Source organism: Leptidea sinapis, chromosome Z (assembly GCF_905404315.1).
Source record: "Leptidea sinapis chromosome Z, ilLepSina1.1, whole genome shotgun sequence".
NCBI classification, from domain to species: domain Eukaryota; kingdom Metazoa; phylum Arthropoda; class Insecta; order Lepidoptera; family Pieridae; genus Leptidea; species Leptidea sinapis.
The window spans coordinates 17,771,520-17,797,833 of NC_066312.1; the positions used below are offsets into that span (position 1 = coordinate 17,771,520).

The window sequence follows — 26,314 nt, forward strand, 5'->3', positions numbered from 1 at the left end:
ACGCGTTTTATTCTTTTAAAAAGTAAATAATATTATATGATTACCTGTCGAAATTGCTCGCTTCTCTCATGTCTTCTGTGATGATGATCAGATAGCTGCGTCTCCAGGAAGTCGGCTTGAGTCCTCGAATGACGCAGAGGTGGTTGAGGAGCCGCCACCGCTTTTAAATGCGGCGTCGATAATGGGCGTTGCGGACGGTCCGAGCTGAAAACATGATATATTTAATTCCTTTGGCTATCACTTATGTAAATGCGTATAATTTTTAAGTGAGTGGTTATAATTCCTATTGGGTCTATGATCAATGATGTCTCTCGCACAAATCTAAAAGTTATGTTTTAATTAAATTTTTATTTCATACAAAAAATTTGTCGAGAATTATGTTCACAGGTGATGGTCTGGATTCTCACTTTACACTTCTGATGGATGTGGAAGATTGTCCGTGTAGTGTCGCACAAGAATAGCACCACCCCATATCCTTCCGTGGGTGTCGTAAGAGGCAACCAAGATATACAAAGAACGGAGGATGGGCATCTTTCCGAGGGAGCACGACCACCTACTACAATCCCCAACCCGCCTACCAAGCGTGGCAATTGTGGCAAAAACCCTCCAATTTAAGACATAACAGACACGATAAGGCCCTGGCAGTCCCCGGGGGCCCCACTCATGTTGGTAGCAGTCACCTAAGCGACCCGGCAGGGGTGCTAAAAATCCGAGGATTAACAAAGACCATTGGCCCTAAAATATTATTATAATGTCAAGACCCTGCGGACCGACGAGAAGTTGGAGGAGCTGCAGGATGTTTTGAGCAGCTACGATTGAATGTCTTCGGGATGGGTTATGTAAAGACACACTCACGCGAGGAGGTGGAGGCCTGTATCAGAACATCTTAGCAGCCATCCTAAAACCCACTTCAATGTTGTCGTAGGAGATTTCGATAGCGAGTGAGCAAATTTGGTTATGGAAATCGGAATGCCCAAGACCAGATGGTTGCTGACTTCATGGGGAAGGAGGATATCTGTATGATGAACTCCTTCTTCATGAAGCCGGAACAATGCAAATACAGTATATTGAGTTGAGATGGTGCCGACCAAAAATGGGGCTTCATTATTTCGACCAAAACCTAAATTATTTCATCTCTGTGAAAACAAACTCAGTGAAAACTGGGAGTAAGAGGCACAAGAGAATCACCGTATAGAAAGAGGCACATTAAATATCAATCCAAAACTAGAGCGGTCTGGATTGGTGAAGTCTACGTTCCGACCTGCATCCATCGCGATCAAAACCCGTAAAAGTTTCAACTCGAATTGCAAAATCGCTTCGAATGCCTTGGTGATTCTATTAACGTGGATGAGTATAACAGTTTTGATTTATGAACATAAGGGAAGAGACGTGCAGGACGTTCAGCTGATGGTAATTGATACGCCCTGCCCATTACAATGCACTGCCGCTCAGGATTCTTGAAAATCCCCAAAAATTCTGAGCGGCACTACAGCTGCGCTCGTCATCTTGAGACATAAGATGTTAAGTCTCATTTGCTCAGTAATTTCACTAGCTACGGCGCCCTTCAGACCGAAACACAGTAATGTTTACACATTACTGCTTAAAGGCAGAAATAGGCACAGTTGTTGTACCCATAATCTAGCCAGAATCCTGTGCAAATGAGCCTGGTAAAAAAAAGGTTCATAGAAGCTGTTCAAACGGCAGGGTATAAATTCTTCATGGCCAGCCGTTCAAAAAGACCCGAAAAAGATACTCAGATTCTACCCTCAAATTGAAGGATGTAAGACGTCAAATGGCTCTTCAGTCCCCGACGGTAAATAGACAGATCTCCAAGTCGTTACTCGCGATATACGTCGCCATAAGAGATTGTGTGAAGGCGGCTATAGAGCGTAACAGGCCCGGGTATAAAATATTTGCACGAGACTTGTCTATTGGCAGAACCAACAGACGAAGAACGACAAGGTTATTTCGCCCGAACTTTTGAGGGAAGTCGAGAAGTTCTACGGACAGTTATACACCACACGGGCACCTGTAACCAACTTGACTCAAGAGCCAAATTTACCCGGCATTATACCGAAGATATCCCATACGTCAGCCTGTACGAGATTAATAATAATAAATAAAACGTTTATTTTCAGATAACTACGATCTATTGTTAGTAAACTTATAATCTAATTATGTTAATTATAACTGCGAAGGGACATATTTACTTTTATCAAATGGCTAACATACGGACTTTCCCCACTGAAGGCTATCGCCTTCAGATAACTGTTGCTGCTGCCTGGTATTGGGCGGAGTAGAGGAATTTAATATGACCGAAAAACAGTTTAAAAAAACAATGTGCCGGGTGACGATGGAATTGCAGTCAAGCTTCTGAGAGCTGGTGGTACTCGTGTACTTAAGATCCTACAGAATCTATTCAATTTTGTCATCCCCGAGGGAAAAACGCCGCAAGCATAGCACTGACTTAGTAGTGCTATTATTCAAAATGGGCAAAATCTTCAAAATTGGTGAACCTATATCACTTCTGAGCCATATATATAATATAAGCAGTTTTCTAGGGTTATCACCAATCGTCACATCCGCAGATTCAACGACTTCCAGCCTTTCAAATAACCCGGATTCTGAAACAGCTTAAGCACCATAGAGAATATAAATACGCTGCGGTAGATTATACAAAAGACGGTGGAGTATATCCAGCCACTATGCTTGGCGTTCGTGGATTATGAGAAAGCCTTTGATTCGGTCAAGACCGGGGCGGTGCTTCTTCAGTCTCTCCAGAGGTGCCACATTGATTATCGATATATCCGTCGCGAGGATCTGATTTCGAGGCCTATCCTAGCGATAGGTGAGTCAGACAAGACGATACCATACGAGTATCGCCGCTGCGTTGGAAGGTGACTTTCAGCTTCTGGACTGGAACGGACAGGGCATCAATATCAACGGCCAATACGTCAGTCACCTTTGTTTCGCAGGCGATATCGTAATCATAGTTGCGACCGTGGCAGACTTGAGCCATATTCTCAATAGCCACAATACAGCCTCCCAAGGAGTAGGTCTCAAAATTAAAGCTCTCGTACTTGTTGACGTTTACGTCTCGGAAAAGTAATCCAGTTAGGCAGATCCATTTTCGGGTAAGACATCACTCGTCGAATCCAACTAGAATGGGCAGCGTTCGGGAAGCCCCGCAAAATCTTCTCGTCCCAAAAACCACAGTGTCTGAAGACGAAGGCTTTAAACCAATATGTGTTGCCAGTGATGACAAATTAATTATATGGGCCTTATGATGAAGCTACCCTGCGAGGTCGAATCAGAAATGAGGAGATACGTAAGAGAACCAAAGTCACCTTATGTGAGTTGAAGTGTCTACTGGCGACCTGGTGAGAGATACCTTCAAGCCTACTTCTTGGACAGAGTCCAGTACGGTGGAGACAGGCTGGCCTATCCTCAGAAGGTCGCACATAGTTAGCGGCGATAGAAAATGGTACTCTGACTGGAGAAAGATATTCTCAATTTAATTTAGGGCCTTATTTAGTAAATAAGGGTGATGGCTCGATGCTGAAGCATGATGCCCGACCACTTACGGCTAAGGTTGTTAAAGAGTATATTCAGGAGGTCGGTATCAACATAATGGCTTGGCCATCAAGAAGTCCTGCACAACAACCAACTCTCAGGTCACTATAAAACAGCCTGATTGAAGAATAGGAGAATGTTCCCCAACATCGTAACCGAAATGTTCAGTAGGTGTGCCAAACCAGCTCGAAACTATAACCAGAGACTAGGCTCAGATTTGGCCCGAGGAGGCAGTACCAGCTATTAAAAATTAAATAATATGTAAACATAGCAACATGTTAAATAAATGTTAATTGAGTTTTACGACACTGAGCTTAAAATTTCAATTGTATTGTTATACCTTTTTTTAAGTTAACAATAACAAGTAAAGTATTTTGTATTAGTTTCAGAGAAACCTGATAAAATTTGCTATAAACTGTTTTTTATTTCAAATTTGTCGCATATATAATTTAGAAGATATAGAAATTTTAAAAGTGTGATACTTTTAAATTTTCAATATCTAGCAGGCTAATGCCAGGCAAGCCAGGTTATAGTTGTCGGAATTGGTTGTATTCCTACAAAATTTAGTCTCTAGATCTTACGGCGATATCATGTTGAATAATTAGGTGGAAATCTCTTATATATATTATATAGATTAATGTAAAATTATAAAGCTAAAAAGGATGACTGGCTGTTTGTGTGATGAGTTAAATGCGCTTCTATCTAGATCTATCTTTATATATTAGCATTGTACTTGTTTTTATAGTTTAAACAATAGCATATCATATATTATACTGCATCTGATACAATATCTCAGCCAGCTTAAATATTGATATGAAGTAAAGGTAAGTAATATGTAAATCCAAAATTCTACAAAGATATAGATATTTATTGCTTAGTAGCCCTCGCCGAACTTCTAGTTAGCTCCAACGTTACTGCTATCTGTGCAGTAACAGAATATACATATAAAGTCTCGGAAGGCCAAAAGGCGGAAAGGGTACTTCATGTTCGGCAATTTCTCTTCCTGTGCAAACAGATGCGTATAACGTATAAAGTTTGACGAGGGGTATACATGTGAAAAAAGGCTAGTCTACAAAATATAATATGTATTAAAAATTTCGCAATAATTTTATATGCCCAATTTTTTATTAAAATTACACTGAGCATTAGACGACGATCAAAGAGTAAGACATATTATGTTTGACGGAAAAGAGGCCATTTTTAAAAAATTGCAACTTTAGTATATTTAACACTAGCGCCCGCCAGCCACATAAGTGAAGAATTTTTGGCATGTCATGCAAATATAGAATTTGGTGGCTTGAATGAGGTTAAGCATCTCTTCGGAATACTCCCCGTGACCCTCGACACTTCGAGCAGCTCTGAGGTAAATGCATATTTACAATATTAAAAAAAAACAATTTGCTTGGCGGCATAGCATCAAATATTTTGAGAATAATTGTTAACACGACAGTTCATGCGGCGAGTCACCATCCTAGGGCTGCGTACCCGAAGGGTAACCAACCCTTACATATAAAGTTACAGTACTATTAGATGAACAAATATATTTTATAGATATATATGGATAAGTCTCTTATCAGATTCGTTGATAACAATCAATTTGGCCATTACATTACGTCATCAAGACAATCAACTAATATATATAATAATACCTATAAAAATAACTAATATATAATAATAATATGTGTTTATGGAGTGGTTACCACCATTTTGATTGTCAATAGTCAAAATGGGCTAACGAATTTGACTATTTACATCTAGTATTATAGTTTAGCTTTTATTCTAATAGTAGATTAGCTATTGACCGCGAACTAATTTCGCAATATTGTGCTCGTAAATTCGATATATATAATATATAAGAAAAACGCATAGCCAGCAGAGATTTTTATTAAATTATCGCATTTCATTGCTAGATGTAATCCATCATACACAACTGAATATTAATAATTAATAGTATTTATTAAGATCAGCACGAGTATCACACACTTAAGGCCATGTGCTTAAAATATATTAAAAACTCGACTGCAGTAAAATAGCAAGTGCACAAAAACATGTCAATAATCAATTTTAGCACATGTCAATATTATAGCACATTTTTTCAATTTTTGATAATATCAATCAATTAAGTGTAAAGTTTAAGTAAACATAATGTAAGTCTAACAAACTAAAAATCTTTGAAATATTGCATTGTTTAGTATAAGTAGTAGCAGAACTTTTTTTTCATTGAGAATATTTATTTTAATCGTGTTTCTGCTGGTTATATTTTAATTATGTATAATAGTAAAATAAGTATACATTTTATATGATATGCGGTTAAGTAAACTTGATTTTAATAAATCAACGTCGACTGACAATCGGATTGGATTATTAAACAGATTTCTAATATTATAATGACGAAGTTTAGTTTTAAGATTCACACGTTTATTTAAACATCATATTTATGTGGGGTACTAGGACATTCAGTCCAATCTTAGTACACACCGAGTGCACACGTACGAGTTAGATAATATTATTTACTATAGTGCCATCCGAGAACACTTGATGACACAATAGCAAAGAGCAGAGTAGCATCCAATTACTCAGACAGTTAAAACTCCGCCTAAGGCGAAAGGCAGGATACAACATACCCCTTATGTTGGCGCGACGGTCGCGCATCAAGAAAATGTCAAATCACTCATAATAATTGTGATGAATAATGTACTCGTGTATTTAGATGATTACGGCGATACATGTGCCGATATACAATATATTGTTATATAATAATTTTATATACACATACCTGAACAGTTTACTAAAAAACGCCAAGAACCCCTGTTTGCCTTTCTTGTCAATCGTGGACTCTACGCGACTGGCACGCATCATTTCAGTCCAACGCACTGCATCTTGTAGTTCCATGAAACGCTCCTGAAAATTTAAATATATCTCGCCATACAAAAGCCGAAACAAAAAAGTTTAAACTTCAAATAGTGATTTTTTAGAAGTTAGCAACTTTGATGTATTTTTATATAGAAAAATATTAATCGTGTCTATGCTCTTGAACATTTTTGCATAATATAGTAAAAATTATAGGTTTATAAAAACACATCTATAAGCATAACACATATTACCTGAATACAGAAAAATAACAGATATTTTTAAAGGTGGGGCCTTAAATACTGAATTGAACCACACCTTGTACTGATTGCGCTCCATAAGCACTCTTGCCATTTCGACTCGAGTGAACTTCCGCCGCTGTGCCATCGGTACATCTGCTTCATCTTCATTCTCAGCACCTCCAGCAGTCGAATTCATTGTCTCCTACAACAATTAATAACCTATCAAAACTGTCTAGAATAAAATCTATTATAATTATATATATTATTATGTTGGCTGGGCGATACTGGAATTGAGAATTCCACTTATAGATTTATTCAAAGTGTGTTTAGATTGATGCATCTGCTACCCTATTACATTATCTTTGGACCTGACGTCGATGACGTCACATCGGGGCTTTGATACGGTGTGCAAAACAAGTATCACTAGGATGTTATTATAAATAAATAAAATACCATTTATTTCTTCTGAATTATTGATTGATGTAAAGTTGTTGTGTTGTGATGGTGATTAAAATTATTAAAATGACAAAAAACCAATGAAAGAATCTGGGTATAAGTACAAATAGTATATATTTTCTAGTAAATATATATATTTAGAACTATTGTAGCGACATAGAACAACAGAAGTATAAAAGTCAAGTTAGAACAATAAAAGTAAAAATATAATAATGGTAACTTCAAAAACAAAGCAGTCATTAACACGAAAATATCACGACGTGTAACCGTAACAAAACTAAAAACATCATTCATTCATCAGTCATTACGTTCCAGCGAGGTCTAGAGATAATGTGGCCGCGTTGTAAAATAGTGAAAACTTGACAAATTGTATCGCTTCATTACATTTTTTTACCTTTCTATAAGTATGTATAAACTTTTGAGTATTTAAAAACTTGTAAAATTATAAAGCTGTACATACGAGGGGAGGTCAAAAAGTTCGCGGAATGACTGGGAAAAAAGATGAAATGATACATTATGTTATTTTTCCTTTTCAATATATTCCCCCTTAACACGAATACATTTTTGGGATCTGGCATATAACTTATTAATACCGTCGAAAAAATAGGTTTTGTCTTGGGCGTCAAAATACGCCGAAATCGCCGACTTGACTTCATCATCGTCTCTAAATTTTTTTCCACGCAGCTCTTTCTTCATCTTTGGGAATAAATAAAAATCGCTAGGGGCCAGGTCTGGACTGTAGGGTGGATGGCGTAGTTGTTCAAAACCGCATCGATGAATGGCAGCCGTCGCAACATGACTCGTGTGAACGGGCGCGTTGTCGTGCAAAAGGAGTACACCTTTTGTCAGTTTTCCTCTTCTTTTTTCTTTAATAGCTTCTTTTAATCGGTCCAATAGGGAAGCGTAGTACTCTCCCGTTATAGAAACACCACGTTCTTTATAATCGATCAAAAGAATACCTTCAGTATCCCAAAAAATAGTCGCCATGATCTTTCCGGCCGATTGCGACACTTTAAATTTTTTTGGGGGTGGTGTGCCTTTTTTGTGCCACTGCATCGACTCCTGCTTTGACTCAGGCTCATAGTGGTGAACCCAAGTTTCATCACCGGTTACAATTCGGGCCATAATTTCTTCCCTAACTTCTCCACAGCGGTCCAAATACTCGCGGGAACAGTTGACGCGCTCACGTTTTTGCAGCGGCGTGAGCATTCTCGGGACCCACCTTGAACACACTTTACTCATGCCAAGATGTTGATGAAGAATATTTAAAATTGTGGTTTCTGATACTCCAACTGATGCTGCAAGTTGTTTCTTCTTCAACCTTCCGTCTTCCAATACAAGTTTTTCAACTTTTTCAATGATTTCCGGCGTAGTGGCCTCAATGGGCCGTCCAGGTCGAGGATCATCTTCAATTGACTCCCTTCCTTGCTTGAAAAGGCCGTGCCATTTGTAAATCATGGTTTTACCAGGAGCAGAGTCTCCGTAAACAGCTAACATCTCTTGCAAAATAGTTTGAGGCGTTTTTCCTTGTTTGGTGAGGAACTTTACGACGGCGCGATGTTCAATTTTCTCCATAGTGGCTAGTTTGTTCCCGATTTACTTGTTCACTCGTTTGTAACTCGAAAGCTAATGACCCAATTAGGCTAGAAATTGGCATATATAGTAATTATGAGTTACTCAAGTAGCGGCTACCTGGAGGAGCGACCTCACCCCCGCCAACCCCGCCATTCCGCGAACTTTTTGACCGCCCCTCGTATAACAAAAGGACATTCAGTTGAATGGGAAGGGGATGATAGGAATAAAAAGGGAAAGCCGGTACTCACCACTTCTCAAAGATTCTGGGTTCTTCTATGCTCGCCTTGGTATGGTGGCGAATAATGTTGTTCATTATATTTACGCAGGATGATTAACTCACTACGATGTCACGGCGGCAATTCAACAGTACACATTTCCTGGATTTTGTAATTGCGGTACCCAATCTTCGCGTGTGGTTTCTTAGGAAAATTTCAGACTCGCGCCCTCCGATAATAATTGTCACGGCTCGCGGGTTAAAATTTGTACCGGCTAGGTTGTTGGGAGTTTTGTGTTAGGAATTAGGAGACAGGATTTCTCTACCTTTGTGCAACTGGCGTTACAAAGTCGCAAAGTATTTCTTGCGGCTTCCTATCCTGCTGCTATCGAGAACTCTGCTTTAGTAATCAAAACTAATGCTTAATAATACCCTCTTAAAAATACATCATATGATTTTTAATTATTCGCATAATATAATTTATTTACAGCGTGTATGGATTGATGGTGCAGCTACTCAAGAAGTACGTAGGTACTCAAGAAGTGAGGGTTTTTAATGATATGTTTAGCTGTTTATTTCATAACCGACTGAAGAAAGTTGAAACGTTAGGGTACATTTGCTGCAACACTTTGAATAGATTGTATTCAATATAATTAATAAATTGATAAAGCTGTAAATATAATTTTAAAAGATGACAGTTTCTAGCCACTTCTATATATTTGATATTCGTCATTTTCGACCTGAATAAATAAATGCGTTTTTATTAATTAAATCATAAAATTCAACGCACGGCCATAGCTTACCAAAGTGACTTATTATTGATATTTCATGGAACACACACATCACTGATTATATCTGGTAAATGGCTAGGGTTGGACTACTACAGGTGTTGCGAACATAATCTACTAATAGATAATATTCAAGCTATGAAAAGTAAAAACATTGCAATATGCAACTAATCAAAAAAATAAGATAAAAATTGAGCTTAAAAATGTCCAAAAATTTAAGGTAAAACCTTTGAATTCAATGCGAATCGTCTACAAGTATATGTAAATTATTATTACCTTGAGATTTCGCATCTCCTCCTCCAATTGTCTTACTCTCTCGCTCAGTTTTTCCCTCGCACTACTGAGGTTAGCCATCTCCTCTCTCAGTATCTCCTGTTCTCCGGTCAATTCATCCACTTTTACAATCAAATCGTCCTTTACGACATTTAAGGCATTCCTATTAAACAAAATATGACTATGAGACTACTAATACATTGAGAGCCCATTTAAAATCTATTTAATGGAATAGAAATAGACATAAAATTACATTTAGCCATAAGTAGATTTTAAGTATTAATACAGTATAACTTACTTAGTGGCTAGAAGTTCATTATTTTCTAATATCAGATTTTCCACCTCTTTGCCCATTCCTGAAAAAACATTTTGCACTTCAATGTACTATGAATGTGTTTAAATACTATTAATTCTTAAGAAAGATTATATATTCAATTTCAATCAGATATGTGCAATCTATGAATAAAGCAATGCTGGAATGTATAAAGCAAAGAAGCATATTATAACAAAATAAAAATCATTTAATAATTAAATAATTTGAATAGCACTTAGAACTTTAATTCAAGAGCAGTTTAACTAAAGTAAAACAGAGTTTGCTCACGAAACATGCAGTGAGCATTGTTAAATTAAACACTCAAGAGACCTTATAGAACTTAATTTTGCATGCAAATAATTTAGATGCTTGATAGCGAGTCTGCCTTAGCAAGACTTGGGTTGGCCACGCTGTACGTACATAGGTAATAATAATTATTACTATAATTGCATTTTATAATACAAATATACTGCATACTATCTTTATAAGTATAATAGAGACCTTGTGCTAATCATTATAATAATAATTAATAATAAATATTATAACTTACCGAAATAATTATCGTTAACTGCAATGCGTTGATGCAACGTATTGTTAGAACGCATGGAAATATAAGAAATATTATTAGATTTGAAGGAGGACAGTTTTCACAATATATTTAATTTGATTTTATATAAAATGTTAGTACTTATATATATTCATCTATATATATATACTTTTGTAAATAATTGATTATACAGGGTGGCCGAGAAGTTGACGTCCAAAGCTAAAATTTGAAAGCCTCATGGTGATGAGTATCCGAATCACCCCTATTCTACGATATTGCGTAGTTCAGGAGATAACAATTTTTTCCCCTTTTATCCCCTTTTTCCACCTAATTGTGGTTTAGGATTTTATCTAATTTTTTTGAACACTTTTAGTTAATTTTATTGTTGATAATTATTAACTACAGTTGCAATAACCACATAAGAAACCATAGTTTGATGCATACATAGTTTAGACAATGCGGAACTAGTTTAGAATTGAGTCGAAGTTCAAGATAACTGCTCCAGCTAAATTCATGAAAATTTTCAAGGTATCAAAAAAAAATGGGGAGCCTATAGCTTCTAACAATTTATAATAACTTCCCAGAACATTCAAATTTTAGCTCTGGACGTCAACTTCTCGGCCACCCAGTACATATATACTTTTGTAAATATTTGATTAAATACTAATATTAAATAGAATACGAGGCCTTACAATTGGCGGATCTTATATTATAATGCTAATAACGTTTTATTCCATTAGGTTGCTGGCCTTTCGAACATTTTCTTGATTTGATTGAAATTTGATTAATTGAGGCAGCCAACTGGTGATGATATAGATATACATTAAGTTTTAGGAACGAAACAAAAATAGTTATGGAGCATATAAAGTTATATAATACTTTTTAATTACCCACAAGATCCGATAATATGGCGTCGAATTCATTCCAATCAATAACAATTTAACATTTATGTATGAGTTTCGGAAAACAGTGATAGAAATTACGACAATGCAAAAATTGATAAATTTGCAAGTTTTGATTGTGGCGCATTTTAATATAAATATGCACATAATTAATAATGAATAGTGAAAAATAGCGAAATCCTTAATTTACTAATATCTCACCTGAAGACGCATATTCTCCAGGATGGACCCAACTTCCTACAAAAAAATAATGCATATGTTATATAAATACGACACCAAATATAAACGCTAATACCAGTAACCGTAATAAGTAGAGACCGGATTATATGCTACAAAAAATGCCCAAAATATGCATGTTATGCAAGTAAAATAGCTAAAATTTGCACGTCGATCAATAAAATGGGCCAAAATATGCATACAATTAAACAGGAAAAAATAAAGTCATATTCTTAAATATTTTTTTAATTTTATAAAGGCTTGTACTGACAAACATATTTGTTAAAAAAAAATATTGCAAGCTAAACCTACTTAGGTAACATTGAAATTTAAGATTTACCTTTAAAATATGTACTACTAAGTACTGTTCTATGTGTTCTGTAGACAAATTGTGTCTACGATCGCTTAATAAATTTTTGTAAGCAGAAAAGAAGCGTTCTACTTCTACTGAGGTTACTGAGCATAATTTAAATTTGGGCTTATCGAACGATGAGCGAGATCGAGCGTAAATATGCATATTTTTTTTTCTAAAATATGGACCTACCGCTGATAAAGTACTAAATATGGAATGGCATATGCAATATGCATTTGCATATAATCCGGTCTCTAGTAATAAGTAACTTAAATCAAAAGGACTTCGCTGTCTGTTGTCTGTCTGTTAGTGGGCTGGTATCAATAAAGACAGAGCCGGCAAACAATAAAGACCATGCAGACGATTTCCAAAGTAGCCACCATTCAAATAAATCATAGACTTAAAATAAACTAGCGTATAGTCCATCAGACAGCTCAATGATTTTTGATGAATTTTGATTCGGCAATGTGTGTATAAGCAGGTGGTTAGCTATTCAAAATACCACGGAGCTAATGCCAATCGTAGAGCTGACTGTTTACGACTTTTCAATCAAAATCGGTTATAGTCACAATAGATTCGCTTATCTTTTCTATCATGCTGCATCTCCGTTAAAGATGTTCTTCTCTTTCGCACTCTTTCTATGAAATAATTAACGTTTCTTTACAAAAGTATTTCAAGTCTGACTCGCACTTTTTATGTATTCTGTCGTCAACAATGGACAATAATAAGTTTTCTAGTTAAGGTATAACTTGAAAAAATTATTTAGTCTGTATCACTTTCAGTACGAAATTTCAAATGGGAATAATACACATAGTTTTATATAACAATTATTTTAAAATAACTATACAATGTATTTAAAAAAAAAATTAACATTAACCAAACGAACGCGTGAACAATGACGTCATAAAAACTGTCTAGCAGAGACGATTAGTTGGAAATTGGGATCAATTTTCATCATTCGTTTCTTTAAATTCACTCTGACCAATGGTTCTTATTTTCATATTTGAATTTAGGTACCAAAAAAAATCCTGCACTTTTTAAAAAAATTAATAAGAAATGGGAAACTTATGACAAAAAAATAATTTTTATTGAATTTCAATAAAAAAAGGTCATATTATCAAATGCTATTGGTAAGCTTCCTTCCAAGGTTAAAGTTGCTTTTTTGTAAGCTTCGAGTATGTCCACATGGTTCAATTAATGATTATATTTACCTGTTACGTCACCACTTTCATCACCCTCAGCGGCATTAGCGTCACTATCATGGAAGGAGAGCTCTTGGTAAAGAGTATTACCACTTCGCTTTTCACTTTTCGTTTGAGACCGTCCCGTTTTTCCTGCCGATGGCGCAACTGGGGATGTCGCCTTAAAGAAAAGTTAAACATTTTTAACTTTTAAAAATGGACACAATTATTATTTAGTACACTAGTTCGAAGCAGTACAATACTGAGAAAGAGGGAACATATCTACCAATAACTATCAACCGCAAACTGATGACCCACGTGGTCATAACGTACGAAACATCGTTGAAACATTCCTAAAATACTCGATTCATAGTGAAAATCCCGTCAAGAGTCTACATGAGGAAACTGTAGATTTTGTATTTATTATTATAACTGCATTAGAGAACAATAATATAGCAATTACACATATTAAAATATTGCAAATTCTAGATTATAAAAATTTGAATTAAATCTACTTACGTAGTTTTTGCGTTTTGCCCTTTCAAACATACAGATAAATAAACAAAAACTTATATAAACTACAGCATGTTTTCTTAAAAAAATATTCCATGTATAGTTTTCACAATGTTACGATTTAATTCTACGGATAGATTAACAACAAAATACGGTTTAATTTCCCATACAAGCATTGCGGAATGAGTTGTTTTTAAACATTGTCCATTGTTTAAGTGTCAGTATTTGGACACAGATCAATTTGCTATACTGAAAGTGATCTGCCTCACTTCTGGGATTATTATACGAATCTTTAAATTTGTTGTTTTATGGCAAATCAGTTATTTTTTTATTTATTTAATATGCTAGGCCAATGTAACGTGAGAAATGTAATATAATATATATAAATATAATAAAATGAGTATGTTCACAAAGATTATTTATAAACTTGTGACGACCCGCTCGTCCCCCGCAAGACTCCTGCCCGTGTATGTATGGCTACGAAATAATTCTATATATTGTGAGTTTTTTAATACGAGGCTAAACTTATTGTCATATTTGATTGACTGATTTTTTGACAAGAGCAGTACAAGTGGCGCCAGTCAGAATAACAAGAAATGCCACAAGGTACATTCACCCCAATGATGGGATATGTTACAATCTATAACTCCCAGCGGTTAATACTGCACTTAAGAATTCGAATAAATACTAGGTACTGATAGTGTAAACCTCGCATTTCAATTCAAGGAATAATGACTAGACTTTCAATATATTTGTTTCAACGATTTTTAATAGTTAAGCGAATGAGGTTTTAAGCTCGCAAAATATGTTACCTCTCTTGAGATACTGACAAATACCAATATTTAAATTAAGAAAACATCATTGACATTTTATTAACTCTTTATGTTAAGGGAAATATGACATGTGTTGTGCGCTATTTATCAATTTATTTTATTTGGATAATAACAATGAGTAAAAATATAAATACATTAGAATGTTATCAGTGTTCTTCGATATACAATTTGGAGTGCTTTTCTCATAATTTAAACAAAACCTACATACGACATTGCAAAATTGGTAAGGACGGCATAGCCCCTGTGTGTCGTATAATATCGCAAATACAATATTTCAGTGAAGACAACGATATTACAGTCATACGACAGTGCGCATATGTATACAAGGAACCGTTGCAATGTGAACAATCACGATTCAGCAATTTACATTACTCTAGCTCATGTGATTGCAACAAAGATGCGTGCAATAAAACTTCATGTGTCAGATGTAAAGGCAGTATTATATTCTCAATATTTTTAGGTTTACTGAGCGCTTGTAGTTTTCTGTACCTATAATTAAATAAAACAAAATCAAGTTTGTTGGTTCATTTAAACTGCACTGTAGTTGTAAGACATGTTATACTGTATACTGCTTTGGTGTTTATTAAATTCAGATTTTAATATGATGTACAGAACTGTGTCGTTTGCTTCAAGATCATGATATACCTATTGTAAATGCATTTTTTTAATTTACTTGCAATGAAAACTAAGAGCCGGTAGTATGCATGACAGTATCTTATAACAAAAAATTAAAACCCACACATTTTATAAGCATTTTTTTTAATAAAACCAATATTTGGGTAGAAATTAATTATGTTCAGTGGCTTGAAAAGATTCAGTCATTACAATAATATTCCTGAAATAATTTTTAAGTAAGTATTAATAATTAGTACATATTAAATTGCCATTTATGTAACAAATAATGGTTGTTGTGCCTAGGTATGGATACCTTCCTATCAATGTTTACATATTATATAAGGTTTTTATATTTCTTGAATATCAGTACCCTATATGCTAAATGCTTTTAATTTGTTCCTTAACCATTATACACAGACATAGTAAAGCTGGACATCAATATGTAAGGCTTGATGCTCAAAACAAAAATCCAAATGTAATAAATATATCATATAATATATAAAATTGTTACCTGACTCTGTTGAATGATTGCATCAGTTTGATGTGATTGTTCGAGAGTCCGCACTGCAGCCAATTCTGAACCTTAAAATATCATTATAATCTTTAATTTCTTATCTTTATAGTAATTATTACAAAATTTTTAAATAAAACAATGGGATATGTTTATTTTACTCATAAAATCTATCAAATTCACATTGTTTACATTTACAACATGCAGAAGCAATACTTAATACAAAGTGGTTTTATTAAAGAAATATTTTGTTTAGTTTAAATTAATCAATCTTAAGTCAATCCATACCCAAGGGTGGTGAGGATGGTGATGACGAGAGACTCACTGGACTGCCTGGGATACTTTCTGTTTGTTCCACAACATTCATCGAACTTTCCAAAGATGCAAAGCCAAATGAAATAGGACCTAGAAATTAGAAAATAAATAGGCATTTTAAATAATGATATATAAATCAAGGCTGGTATTGTAATAATATTCATATTTACATTTATAACAGGTCAGCATTAGAAATTCACATCGTTATCTAAGGCTTAGGGTTATTTTTATTTTTTCTATCACAATTTTATATTTTTTCTATAGAACTTGAAAAATTTGTTCCATTGATGTATTCTCAAATGCAAATTTAAAAAGAATCATGTATCTTCGCGGGGTGAGAGGGGTGTCAATCTCCATGAAATAAACATATTTTGAGGAAAAATATGTCATTTCGAATTTCTAATGCCAACCCTTTAAAACACCTAGGAGAATAGTGTACACACCACTTGATCTTCCAACTGGATTTAAGCCGAGTCTACCACATAGCTCACCCCTTTCACTAGCAGTACTCAATAGTAGCTTTCTTCGTTCCATGTAGTCCATGTGAGTTTTGAACAACTCAGTGTACCGGTCATGCAGTTTTGCATATTCCTTTTGCACATCAAAACAATATTATTAATAATTTTACAATAAATTAGCTTATAGCTTTAATATTTAATGAAATGATAATCAGTCTAAGCTACATATAATTTAAAAAAACATAATACAATATTCAAATAATTTTCAACATCTTGAAACCGAACAGATTAGTGTAAGTAGTGGAAGTTATTTGCAAGATAATATAAATCTACTTCTAAATAAATAATGTCCCTTATTTCATCATTATTTGAAAAGATAACATACCTTTTTCAATTCATTTTCACGCTCCTCCAACCGACTAGTATGGTCAAGAGAGTTCTTGAGCTTTAACTCTAGCATCCGAACAATACTGTCAAGGGCTTCCAGTCGGCCAGTAAGATCTTTTCTTTCACCTTCATAATGATCTTCTGATTCAAGAAGCTAGGTGAAAATTAACATTTCTTAGTAATATGAATTAATAAAATATTCTAGCTACCTAATATTATTTTATAATCCATACAGTGACTTAAAAAAGTTCTATTATCATAACAACAAATATATTTTGCATTGAATACTTATTTTTAATATTTTTTTTAAGACCAAAATACAAGTGTTTCAAATATTTTCATTAAATTTAAATATTTATGTACCACCAAACATTAGTTTGATACCAGATTAACTATACTAAATAGTTGTCAATGTATTATCCATATTACGCTGGAATTTGTTAGAAGAAAGGTGTGAGTGAATCTCTGGTCTTAGGTTATTAATAATAATTCATAATGTATCATAAAGATTATAACTAGCACAAATTAATTTTGTATCAAAGGAACTTATTAAAAAAATCCATAACAATTATAATATTATACTAGTGGACCTGACAGATTTTGTCTTTGACACACATCAAATTTTTGAAAATCTTCAAATTTTTTGAATAAGATGTAATAATTTGGACCATTTATATGAACATTGTTATTAAAACAATATTACAACATCAAATATTGTTAGATGAACAGTAACTACTGACTATGTGTATACTATATTATTATCTTAATTTATATAAATTACGTGACACATTGTTTGTATGTGATGGAATCCTGAACTAAGGAACGGAATTTATTCAGGATTATTTCATGGAGTGCAATTTAGTCCAACTTTAGAGATAGGATAGTTTTTATTTTGATTTGGGAGCCATAATTATTTTTATTTTCAATATTTGTTTTGTATGGACATAATATTTTACGAGAGAATTTAGTGACACACAGCTTGATAGTTTTGCTGTGAAACAATTTCATTATAACAACAGGGAGCATATTTTACGAAACAATTTTAGATGTTATGAAATATTATTGACAAATTTATAAATAAACAGAATTTTATTTACTATGTACAGAACAACGTCTGTCAGGCTATATATATAAATCCAGTGTCCTGATGTTTGTTCCCAGAGAACTCCTAAAGTAATGAAAGGATTTTGATGGGGATTACTTCATGGAGTGCAGTTTAGTCCAACTTGAGAGATAGGATATATATAGTTTGTAATGCGATTTGGGACCCATAAGTATTTTTTTTTATGAGACGAGCAGGACGTTCAGCTGATGGTAATTGATACGCCATGCCCATTACAACGCAGTGCCGCTCAGGATTCTGAAAAAACCCAAAAATTCTGAGTGGCACTACAATTGCGCTCGTCACCTTGAGACATAAGATGTTAAGCCTTATTTGCCCAGTAATTTCACTAGCTACAGTGCCCTTCAGACCGAAACACAGTAATGCTTACACATTACTGCTTCACGGCAGAAATAGGCGCTGTTGTGGTACCCATAACCTAGCCGGCTTCCTGTGCAAAGGAGCCTCCCACTGGTAAAGTACCTTTATTTCCAATGTTTGTTTTAATTTATTGATGCACAATTTGATGGTTCAGCTGTGAATCAATTTCATTTTAAAAACAGGGAGCATATTTTACAAAATAATTCTTGATATTATGAAATATTATTGAAAACTTCATAAAAGACATTATTTCTTTTTTTATGTACAGAACAATTTCTATCGGGTCAGCTAGTATATATATAAATAAGTAAATATGAAATCAATGAAATGTATAAATAAATTTAGAGCTTAGAGCATTTGTTAATCAACATGTGAGTCAATTTTATACCACACTAGGTAACTTCATATTATGTATTTGCAAACGTATAGCTTTTACTTGCACCTCAAAACCTACACACATTAATCACATCCTGATGTCATTTTTCAATTAGTACATGAAGAATCACCATAATGATAAAAACCATAACAATTATAATATAATATTAACTACTTAGACATCTAATTATGCAAAAATTTCAACATATAGATAGAGGCCATTGGGTTGTTAACCTTGAGATAACAGAACAGTTGATACATTTTGTACCAATTAACTAATACTTTTATAAGCTTCATTATACTATAGTATGAAACTAGTAACTATCTGATCCTGGTATCAGGACTGGACAAACAACCTTCAGACTTTAGAAATGATGCTGTCAACAAAGGAATTTATATTTTAACATCATCTATTGTAACAACTAAACTCACCTTCTGTTCTGCAAACTTCCTAGCAGATTTCTCACGCTCATATTGTGTGACCAGCTGCTCATTATCTTCCCGCAGCAGCTCAAGTTCTACTTCATGTTCTTGATTCGTTTGATAGGCTGAATCTAAGCACTCCAGTACATTCACAAGCAATGGCATCAAGGTCTTTACAACATCTTCATCGTATCGTGCTATCATTCGTTCGAATTCTTGATATATGTTTGCTGCCAGTGTTTGGACCTTCTCCGACATCACGACATGGGAATCCTCATGAGTCCCATATATTGTCTCCGAAGTGACGTAGCCACTACCAGCACTATCGTCGAAATTCATAATTAGATTGTACGAAATTCTACTCACCCCAAAAAGCAAATTTTATACACTAAACACATTATAAATCTGTGTGCGACATGACTATTGATAAACCTTTCCGATAGATCTCCACTTATTTGATCGGTTGAGAGATAGTTAAAATGAAATGTGTTAACATTATTTAATGATGTAATCAAATCTCAATGAAATTTCTCTAGTTATTTAGTTAATAATTTAAAGAGGGGTTCAGGGAATATGGTGAAGACACTGAAGACATTTGGTCCATTGACGTATTTTCATTTTAATGCACAAAAAACTTACGAATAACGATTGACATTGGGAGCCACAGATGCAACAGCAAATGTAGAATATCTTATGCATAATGTTGACTTATACTCTAAATTATGACGCCATCATTCTAGATACTGCACGCCATAGCCAAAATAAAGCCCGACGCTATTTTACTAAGTGTAATAATAAAAGTATAATAATTATTATGCTTGAATAAGTTAATTATATTTCTTCTAGAAGATATACCTACATTATTTCATCCAATATCTGTATTCCAAAGAATATTACAATATTTAAGAAAAAAACGTTTGAAGACCAAAAATTAATGTTCAAAATAAATATTATAAAATATTTAAATCAATGAAACGCAAGACATGTTTTTATATTAAATATAGGCCATAGATAGTTTTGTAATATGTATATAATTTAACACGTACTTACTATTACCATCCAATGACTTTATATTCTTGCCCATATATTAAAATAGCACGAAAGGATTTGAATATTATGAACACTATAATATTAATTATTTTGAGTAAATAAGTGTAATAATTCATTACTAAACTTATATTATTTTCCTTAGATCATGATTTTGCTTATACAATAACAGAAATCTGAAGTTGCAAAAAAGATATTAAAATATTTGGGAAAATATAAAGCATGAAATAATGGATACAGATTTTATAGTAATTAAATTAAAATGAACCGCTTACAATGAATGTTAACGAAAACCGAAAACAATGTAATATATTACAATATAACATTTACCCATCCATATTCATCTTTCTCTTTTTCCTTCCTTCCATCCTTATCTTTACCTCGTTTCAATTCTCTCGTAGTAACAGAAAGCGCGGTAATTTAAGGTATCTAACTATGCTATGTCATTCAGAGCATCGGTAACAAGACCATCTGCTCAATCCAAAATACTTAATAATAAATAAGAAGAATATTAAATAATCTTTCAATATTCTCGATTACAAGAAAAACTCCGTTAAAATTATGTTCCAGGTCACATAAATTAGAGGTTTGAAATTTCCATATTTAAAATTAAAATAAAATTATGATGTTCCTTTGTCTATGTATTTTATATATATGCTGCAGTTTGTTTATTCGAATAAAGTAATTTAATTTAATTCAAGGCCAAACCTTTAATTGGAAATTTACGAAGTGAAAACTTCTTTAGCGGCATTGAGCATTTTTCTTGGGATGGGAATGGATGTTAAACTCTCGCAAGAACACATGATCTGATCGAAAATTCGTAAGACAGTCGTTGAAATTATGGATGAAAGTTGATTTTTCTGAGAGACAATCTTTTTAATATAAAATAATTGTAATAGTTTTGAAGTGTTACATTTTATATAATGTAAATTGTCATTTAACGCTTTAATGCAGTACTCTATACTGATAAATAAAGCAATTCGTGTAAAATTATTCCCTAATCACCAACCAAAAATGCTGGACAAAGGCCTTCCCAAAACATCGCAATGACGATTAGTCGTACGGCCCTCGTCCAACCTATTTCGGCGACCTTGGCCAGATCGTTGGTCTATCTTGTCGGGAGGGCCTACCAATACTAAGTCTTGCGGTAGGTAAACGTGCGGCACGGTTTTTCAGTTTAAGCTGCGTATTTTGAATCATTGGAGTAGCAGTTAAGTATTTTTTTAAACCCTGACGAAAACGAGGGTCGCTATAAATTGTCAGTCTGTCCCAATTTTCTGATCAAGACCTGTTCTCATCTGATCTCAGCGGAGGTTTTTACGTTTTTAATCAAAAATCACACTCATTAAGGCAAAAGTTTGTATGTTTATATTTTATTGGTTTGTGCGTATATTGTTATGTATTTGCATCTAATAAGTTAAGGTAACCTTTAATGAGAGGGACGAACACTCAAATATGATATTTAATTTACATAAAATAATTAAAATATTAAGTTTCCTGAAAAAAAATTAATTTGTAAAATTTTGTTTTAGAGACTTAGACATCTTTTCCAGGCAATGACGTTCTATATAAATGGACATATCATTCGCAGTCTAATAACGTAACGGCAAAAGTGTGCTTAAAGACAATGTAAGCTTATATCGGTAAAGTTATTTTGTTTATATAAGATTGATATGCAAAAAGGCGAAGTAACTTAATAAAAACGAATATTTTTTCATTAAATATAGTACAATTATTGAAAAGTCCCCCTAAAAGACCCGCTTGTCAGAATGGGACAGATGAAAGGACACAGTCAGATATGAAAAACAATAGAGTCACTCTTTTTACCCGACTTCAAAAAAGGTATGTTATGTTTTTTTATGATTGTTACCTCAGAACTTTTGACTGGTTGACCCGATTTTAATAATTCTTATTATTTGAAAGCTGGTGCTTCCCGTGTGGTCCCATTGCAAATGTATCCAGATCTGACAGTGGTAACCATAAAAAAACTATAAAAGTCTTAAATTTGCTATAAGTATGTGCGCAACAAATTTACGTATAACTCAATATCGCGCCAACCGATTTCAATAATTCCGTTTTTTATTGGAAAGGATATAATATACTTCAAAGTTTGGTGATAGTTTAGTTAGGTTAGGATCAACGATACTAGGCCGAATCTTTTTTATGCTATCCGGATATTTGAGTCACCTACCGTAACATCAATAATGATATTGACTATAAAGTCAAGTAATTGTCGTAGTAAAATATGATGATCAATGAAACTCCTTAACGACTTACAGTAAGAGTGCGATCTGTGGCAGAATTTTAAACAGTCTGTAATAATATTGCAATGCGCTTACGTTCATTGCTGCATTAATTTAGCAGATCTACACAAATTTAGACAATTTATTAGCTAGTGTAGTTCAAATTCACTAAAAATAAGAAAATAAGAAAATAATTAACAAAAAAAACAACCGACTTCAAAAAGTAAAAACTTCGACTTTATAAACTGGGAAGCATGAGCAAATTCGCCTCTCATTCACTGATTTATGTTCTCATGTAAGTGACTACTGTCCTAATGAGAAATAAAGTTCTTTAAACCGACTTCAAAACCACTATTCCAAAACAGTAGATTTAAGATGCACTAAAAAATATAAAAGTAATTATCTAATTAATAAATCTAATTCTACTAACGGTTATTGCTATTTTTGGAGTCGGGGTCAGCCAAGGTAGGTTTGTAACTAAAAACATAGTTATAGGTGAGATGTGCTTAAGTTACACACGCAACGTGAGGAGGTGAGAGGCGAGAGCGGGGCCGCGCCGGGAGGACACCGATTCAAAAATAACATTAATCGTTCCTAGAATTAGATTGTATAAAAATATGCAATTATTTTTTACTTTTTAGTGCATATGATATCTATTGTTTTGGAATAGTGTTTTAGCAGTCGGTTGTTTTTTGTTAAAAAATTTTTTTCAAGGCCTAGTGTATAATGATTAGCAATATTGTATTTTGTGTAATGTAAACGGCTTACAAGAACGTGAACAATTACATACTAGTGCTACTTACACGTTATCACAGCAGTATCGATACCTAGTGATAATTGATACTTAATTACATCGCAAATATGTAAAATATAATATTTTTGTGATACTATGTAAGTAGCACTTGTTTGTAATTATTGTTTTCGTTCTTGTAAGATATATATATATATATTCTCCGATTGTGACTTTTGTACACAAAATACAATATTGCTAATGATCATTCTAAGGGCTCCCGCACACGGGCCACCGGCCACAACCACAAAACGCCGCCACTGGCATATTTCCTGTAATTTTCATACATTTTATATGGACTCGCCGCACACGGTTGGCGCCGGTGGCGGCCACACGCTACAAATCGTCGCAGCTTGCATCTTGTGGCTCGCACCGGCCACTAAACGCCGACACAAAAAGCCGCCACACGCCACTCGCGCGATTCCGCGCCCCTCTCTCCCTTGCCTCAGTTAACCTGTGTAAGTCGACGGTAACGCACGCACGTAGTCTGTAGTTCATATATGTAGATAAATATGGATATAGAATTATTTATATCAGAGATACAATCCCGTCCTGCGATTTGGGATTCAAAAAGTGATAGTTATAGTAATAGAGGAGAAAAAGTGAAGGCCTGGGAAGAAATCTGCGAATTGTTTGTGGGAGATTTTTCGAATAAAACTGCCAAAGAAAAGAACATTGAAGGTAAGTTTAATAAAATAATATAAAACCATATATTTATATTCTATTTTCTTGCCACGGTATTGCTCCTTCATACATAAAATAATCTTTTAACGTATCTCTTGCAGTAGACGCTCGTGTTACTGGCCAGCCTGTATTTTGTATATTTTCGAGTCCCACTATTTTCAAAGTGTGCCGAAAATTGAAACCATCCCTTTTGCGAATAAAGTTGTGCAAAATGCAACAAGCTTTCACAATGTCTTCTGAGAAATGAACAGAAGTGTTTAATGGGCGATGTAATATTCTCCATTTGTTTGCTAGTACGCCGAAGGTACACTCAATGCAACGTCTGGCACGGCTTAACCTATAATTGAAAACTTTTTTGTCTAAGTCCAAATATTTTCCAGCATATGGCCTCATCATATTTTCACTGAGGCCAAATGCTTCATCACCAACAAATGTATAGTTCAATGGTTGTCGATTACCGACCTGTCGTGGTGAGGGGATATTTAATGTATTTCTGTGTATTTTATTACACAGTTCACTTTCTCTAAATATTGTAGAATCGGATGCTTTACCGTATGCCCCAACATCCACGAACGTAAAAAGTAAATTCGAGTCGCAAGTTGCAAGAAGTACTATTGAAAAAAATTTTTTATAGTTAAAGTACAAGGAGCCGGTATCGAATGGATGAATAATTCTTATATGTTTCCCATCTATGGCGCCTAAACAATTAGGAAAATTAGTATTTTGAAGAAATCCGCTGGCAATTTCTTTCCACATGTCTTGGGTCGGTTCTGGAATACAAACGGCTTTTAAATAGTTCCAAATTAGTTGACATGTTTCTTGTACTATTTTCCTTGCTGTAGTGGCCCCACGGTGGTAAGAGAGTTCAAAATCCTCAAACGAGCATCCAGTTCCTAGATACCTGAAACAAATTATATATATTTTTTTAAATAAATTAAATAAATTAAATTTTTTTTTTTGTTACAGTAACTAAATTACAGAGGAAGTGGAAGAGTCTTCGTGACAGTTTTAATAGAGAAAATGCAAAAAACAAGAACGTTGCGAGTGGTTCGGCAGCAACAAGCAGTAAACAGTACATTTATTTCAATCATCTATCGTTCTTGAATTCCTTAAAAGAAGTGAGACCGCCTACCGATGTTACTAATGCAACTAATGATGCGGAAACATCTCGCCCGAAAATAAACAGAAACATTAATATAAAAAGGGCCGAAAAATCAGAAAATGAAATTCTCAGAACACTTTCGGAAAATTTAAAACGTAAACATGATCAAATAAGCGACCAAAATGACCCCGATAAGCAATTTCTGATGTCGCTGCTTCCACATGTAAAAAAAATTGACGAAAATTGTAAACTTGATTTTCAATCAGAAATATTACAGTTAATTAGAAAGTACACTCATAATCAAAATTATGAAACCTATTCGGCACAATATTATGGTTATTCTTCAGGAAATGCCAACATACACAAAAAGACACAAAAAGCTTCTACATCTGCCCAGCCTTCTCCACTTCATTCACATTATTCCGACAAGTCTATGCTTGACATGTCATACTCTACAGAAAACGCTTCTACATCTATCCCGTCTTCACCTATAATTCAGCCTTCTCCAACTCATTCATATTATTCTGACCAGTCTATGGACAACAGTTCTGTTATCGAAGACATGTTCCGTGATGATGACGAGTGATATCAAATTATAATAAACACACAATAACTAAATACAAATACCTACGTGTTTTATTTGTTAACTAGCTATTCTCTAGTAGAAAAAACAATGCATAGTGATTATAAATAAAGTATAGATTATTTTATCATAGTGTTCTGTGGAGTTTTATGCTAGTGATTATTTCCACTTACCTTAATGTGATAGCTAGTCTTTCCGCAGGTGCGATGCTTTTCCGCATGTTGGTATCGTGGTGCTTTAATCCAGCATATAATAGAGCATGTAGTTCCCAAAACGTACCTATGCTTAAACGAAAATGTTTGAAAAACTTTTTAGGATGGTTTAGAAGATTATCGAAATGTTCGTTGCATTTGTGTACATTCGTTAAAATTTGATGTATCCAATAACTACGGTTTCGTCTTCTACGACGACGTCTTTTTATCAAAAGTAGCGCAATTAAACCTTCTTCGTCAGCGTCCATTATGATACTG

The 26,314-nt window shown here is 34.1% G+C and overlaps 3 protein-coding genes across 7 annotated transcripts in view; 1 reads left to right on the top strand and 2 right to left on the bottom strand.

Moving 5' to 3' along the window:
- LOC126978840 (JNK-interacting protein 3) overlaps nucleotides 1-20,025 on the bottom strand; it is a 38,755-nt gene extending 18,730 nt beyond the window's left edge. For 2 of the 5 annotated variants that reach the window (XM_050827936.1, XM_050827935.1), the window contains exons 1-13: nucleotides 19,405-20,023; nucleotides 17,113-17,268; nucleotides 16,713-16,860; nucleotides 16,243-16,359; nucleotides 15,955-16,025; nucleotides 13,513-13,663; nucleotides 11,935-11,970; nucleotides 10,835-10,852; nucleotides 10,270-10,327; nucleotides 9,975-10,134; nucleotides 6,742-6,867; nucleotides 6,350-6,474; nucleotides 45-204 (exon numbers count right to left, since the gene is read on the bottom strand). In XM_050827936.1, the coding sequence (XP_050683893.1) occupies nucleotides 45-204; nucleotides 6,350-6,474; nucleotides 6,742-6,867; nucleotides 9,975-10,134; nucleotides 10,270-10,327; nucleotides 10,835-10,852; nucleotides 11,935-11,970; nucleotides 13,513-13,663; nucleotides 15,955-16,025; nucleotides 16,243-16,359; nucleotides 16,713-16,860; nucleotides 17,113-17,268; nucleotides 19,405-19,734 (1,656 nt within the window). In that variant the 5' untranslated portion in view covers nucleotides 19,735-20,023. Of the gene's footprint in view, nucleotides 1-44; nucleotides 205-6,349; nucleotides 6,475-6,741; nucleotides 6,868-9,974; nucleotides 10,135-10,269; nucleotides 10,328-10,834; nucleotides 10,853-11,934; nucleotides 11,971-13,512; nucleotides 13,664-15,954; nucleotides 16,026-16,242; nucleotides 16,360-16,712; nucleotides 16,861-17,112; nucleotides 17,269-19,404 lie in introns of all 5 variants that reach the window. The other 3 variants (XM_050827939.1, XM_050827937.1, XM_050827938.1) reach the window with 2 other exon arrangements.
- Nucleotides 20,026-23,691: 3,666 nt separating this feature from the next.
- On the top strand, nucleotides 23,692-26,026 carry LOC126978858 (uncharacterized). Its single transcript, XM_050827971.1, has 2 exons — nucleotides 23,692-24,156; nucleotides 25,126-26,026. The coding sequence occupies exons 1-2, from the start codon at nucleotides 23,988-23,990 to the stop codon at nucleotides 25,845-25,847; spliced, it is 891 nt and encodes a 296-aa protein (XP_050683928.1). The 5' UTR covers nucleotides 23,692-23,987; the 3' UTR covers nucleotides 25,848-26,026.
- LOC126978856 (uncharacterized) lies at nucleotides 24,141-26,161 on the bottom strand. The gene is made up of 2 exons (XM_050827969.1): nucleotides 26,018-26,161; nucleotides 24,141-25,060 (listed from the first exon to the last, which is right to left on the bottom strand). Exons 1-2 carry the CDS (start codon nucleotides 26,062-26,064, stop codon nucleotides 24,190-24,192), a joined length of 918 nt encoding a protein of 305 aa, XP_050683926.1. The 5' UTR covers nucleotides 26,065-26,161; the 3' UTR covers nucleotides 24,141-24,189.
- Between the last annotated feature and the right edge of the window lie 153 nt (nucleotides 26,162-26,314).

Coding starts and splice junctions, on each gene's coding strand:
- LOC126978858 (XM_050827971.1), top strand. CDS start 23,988: ATGGATATAGAATTATTTATATCAGAGATACAATCCCGTCCTGCGATT. Junction 24,157..25,125: donor CAAAGAAAAGAACATTGAAG/GTAAGTTTAATA, acceptor TTTTTGTTACAG/TAACTAAATTACAGAGGAAG.
- LOC126978856 (XM_050827969.1), bottom strand. CDS start 26,064: ATGCGGAAAAGCATCGCACCTGCGGAAAGACTAGCTATCACATTAAG. Junction 25,061..26,017: donor AGACTAGCTATCACATTAAG/GTAAGTGGAAAT, acceptor AATTTGTTTCAG/GTATCTAGGAACTGGATGCT.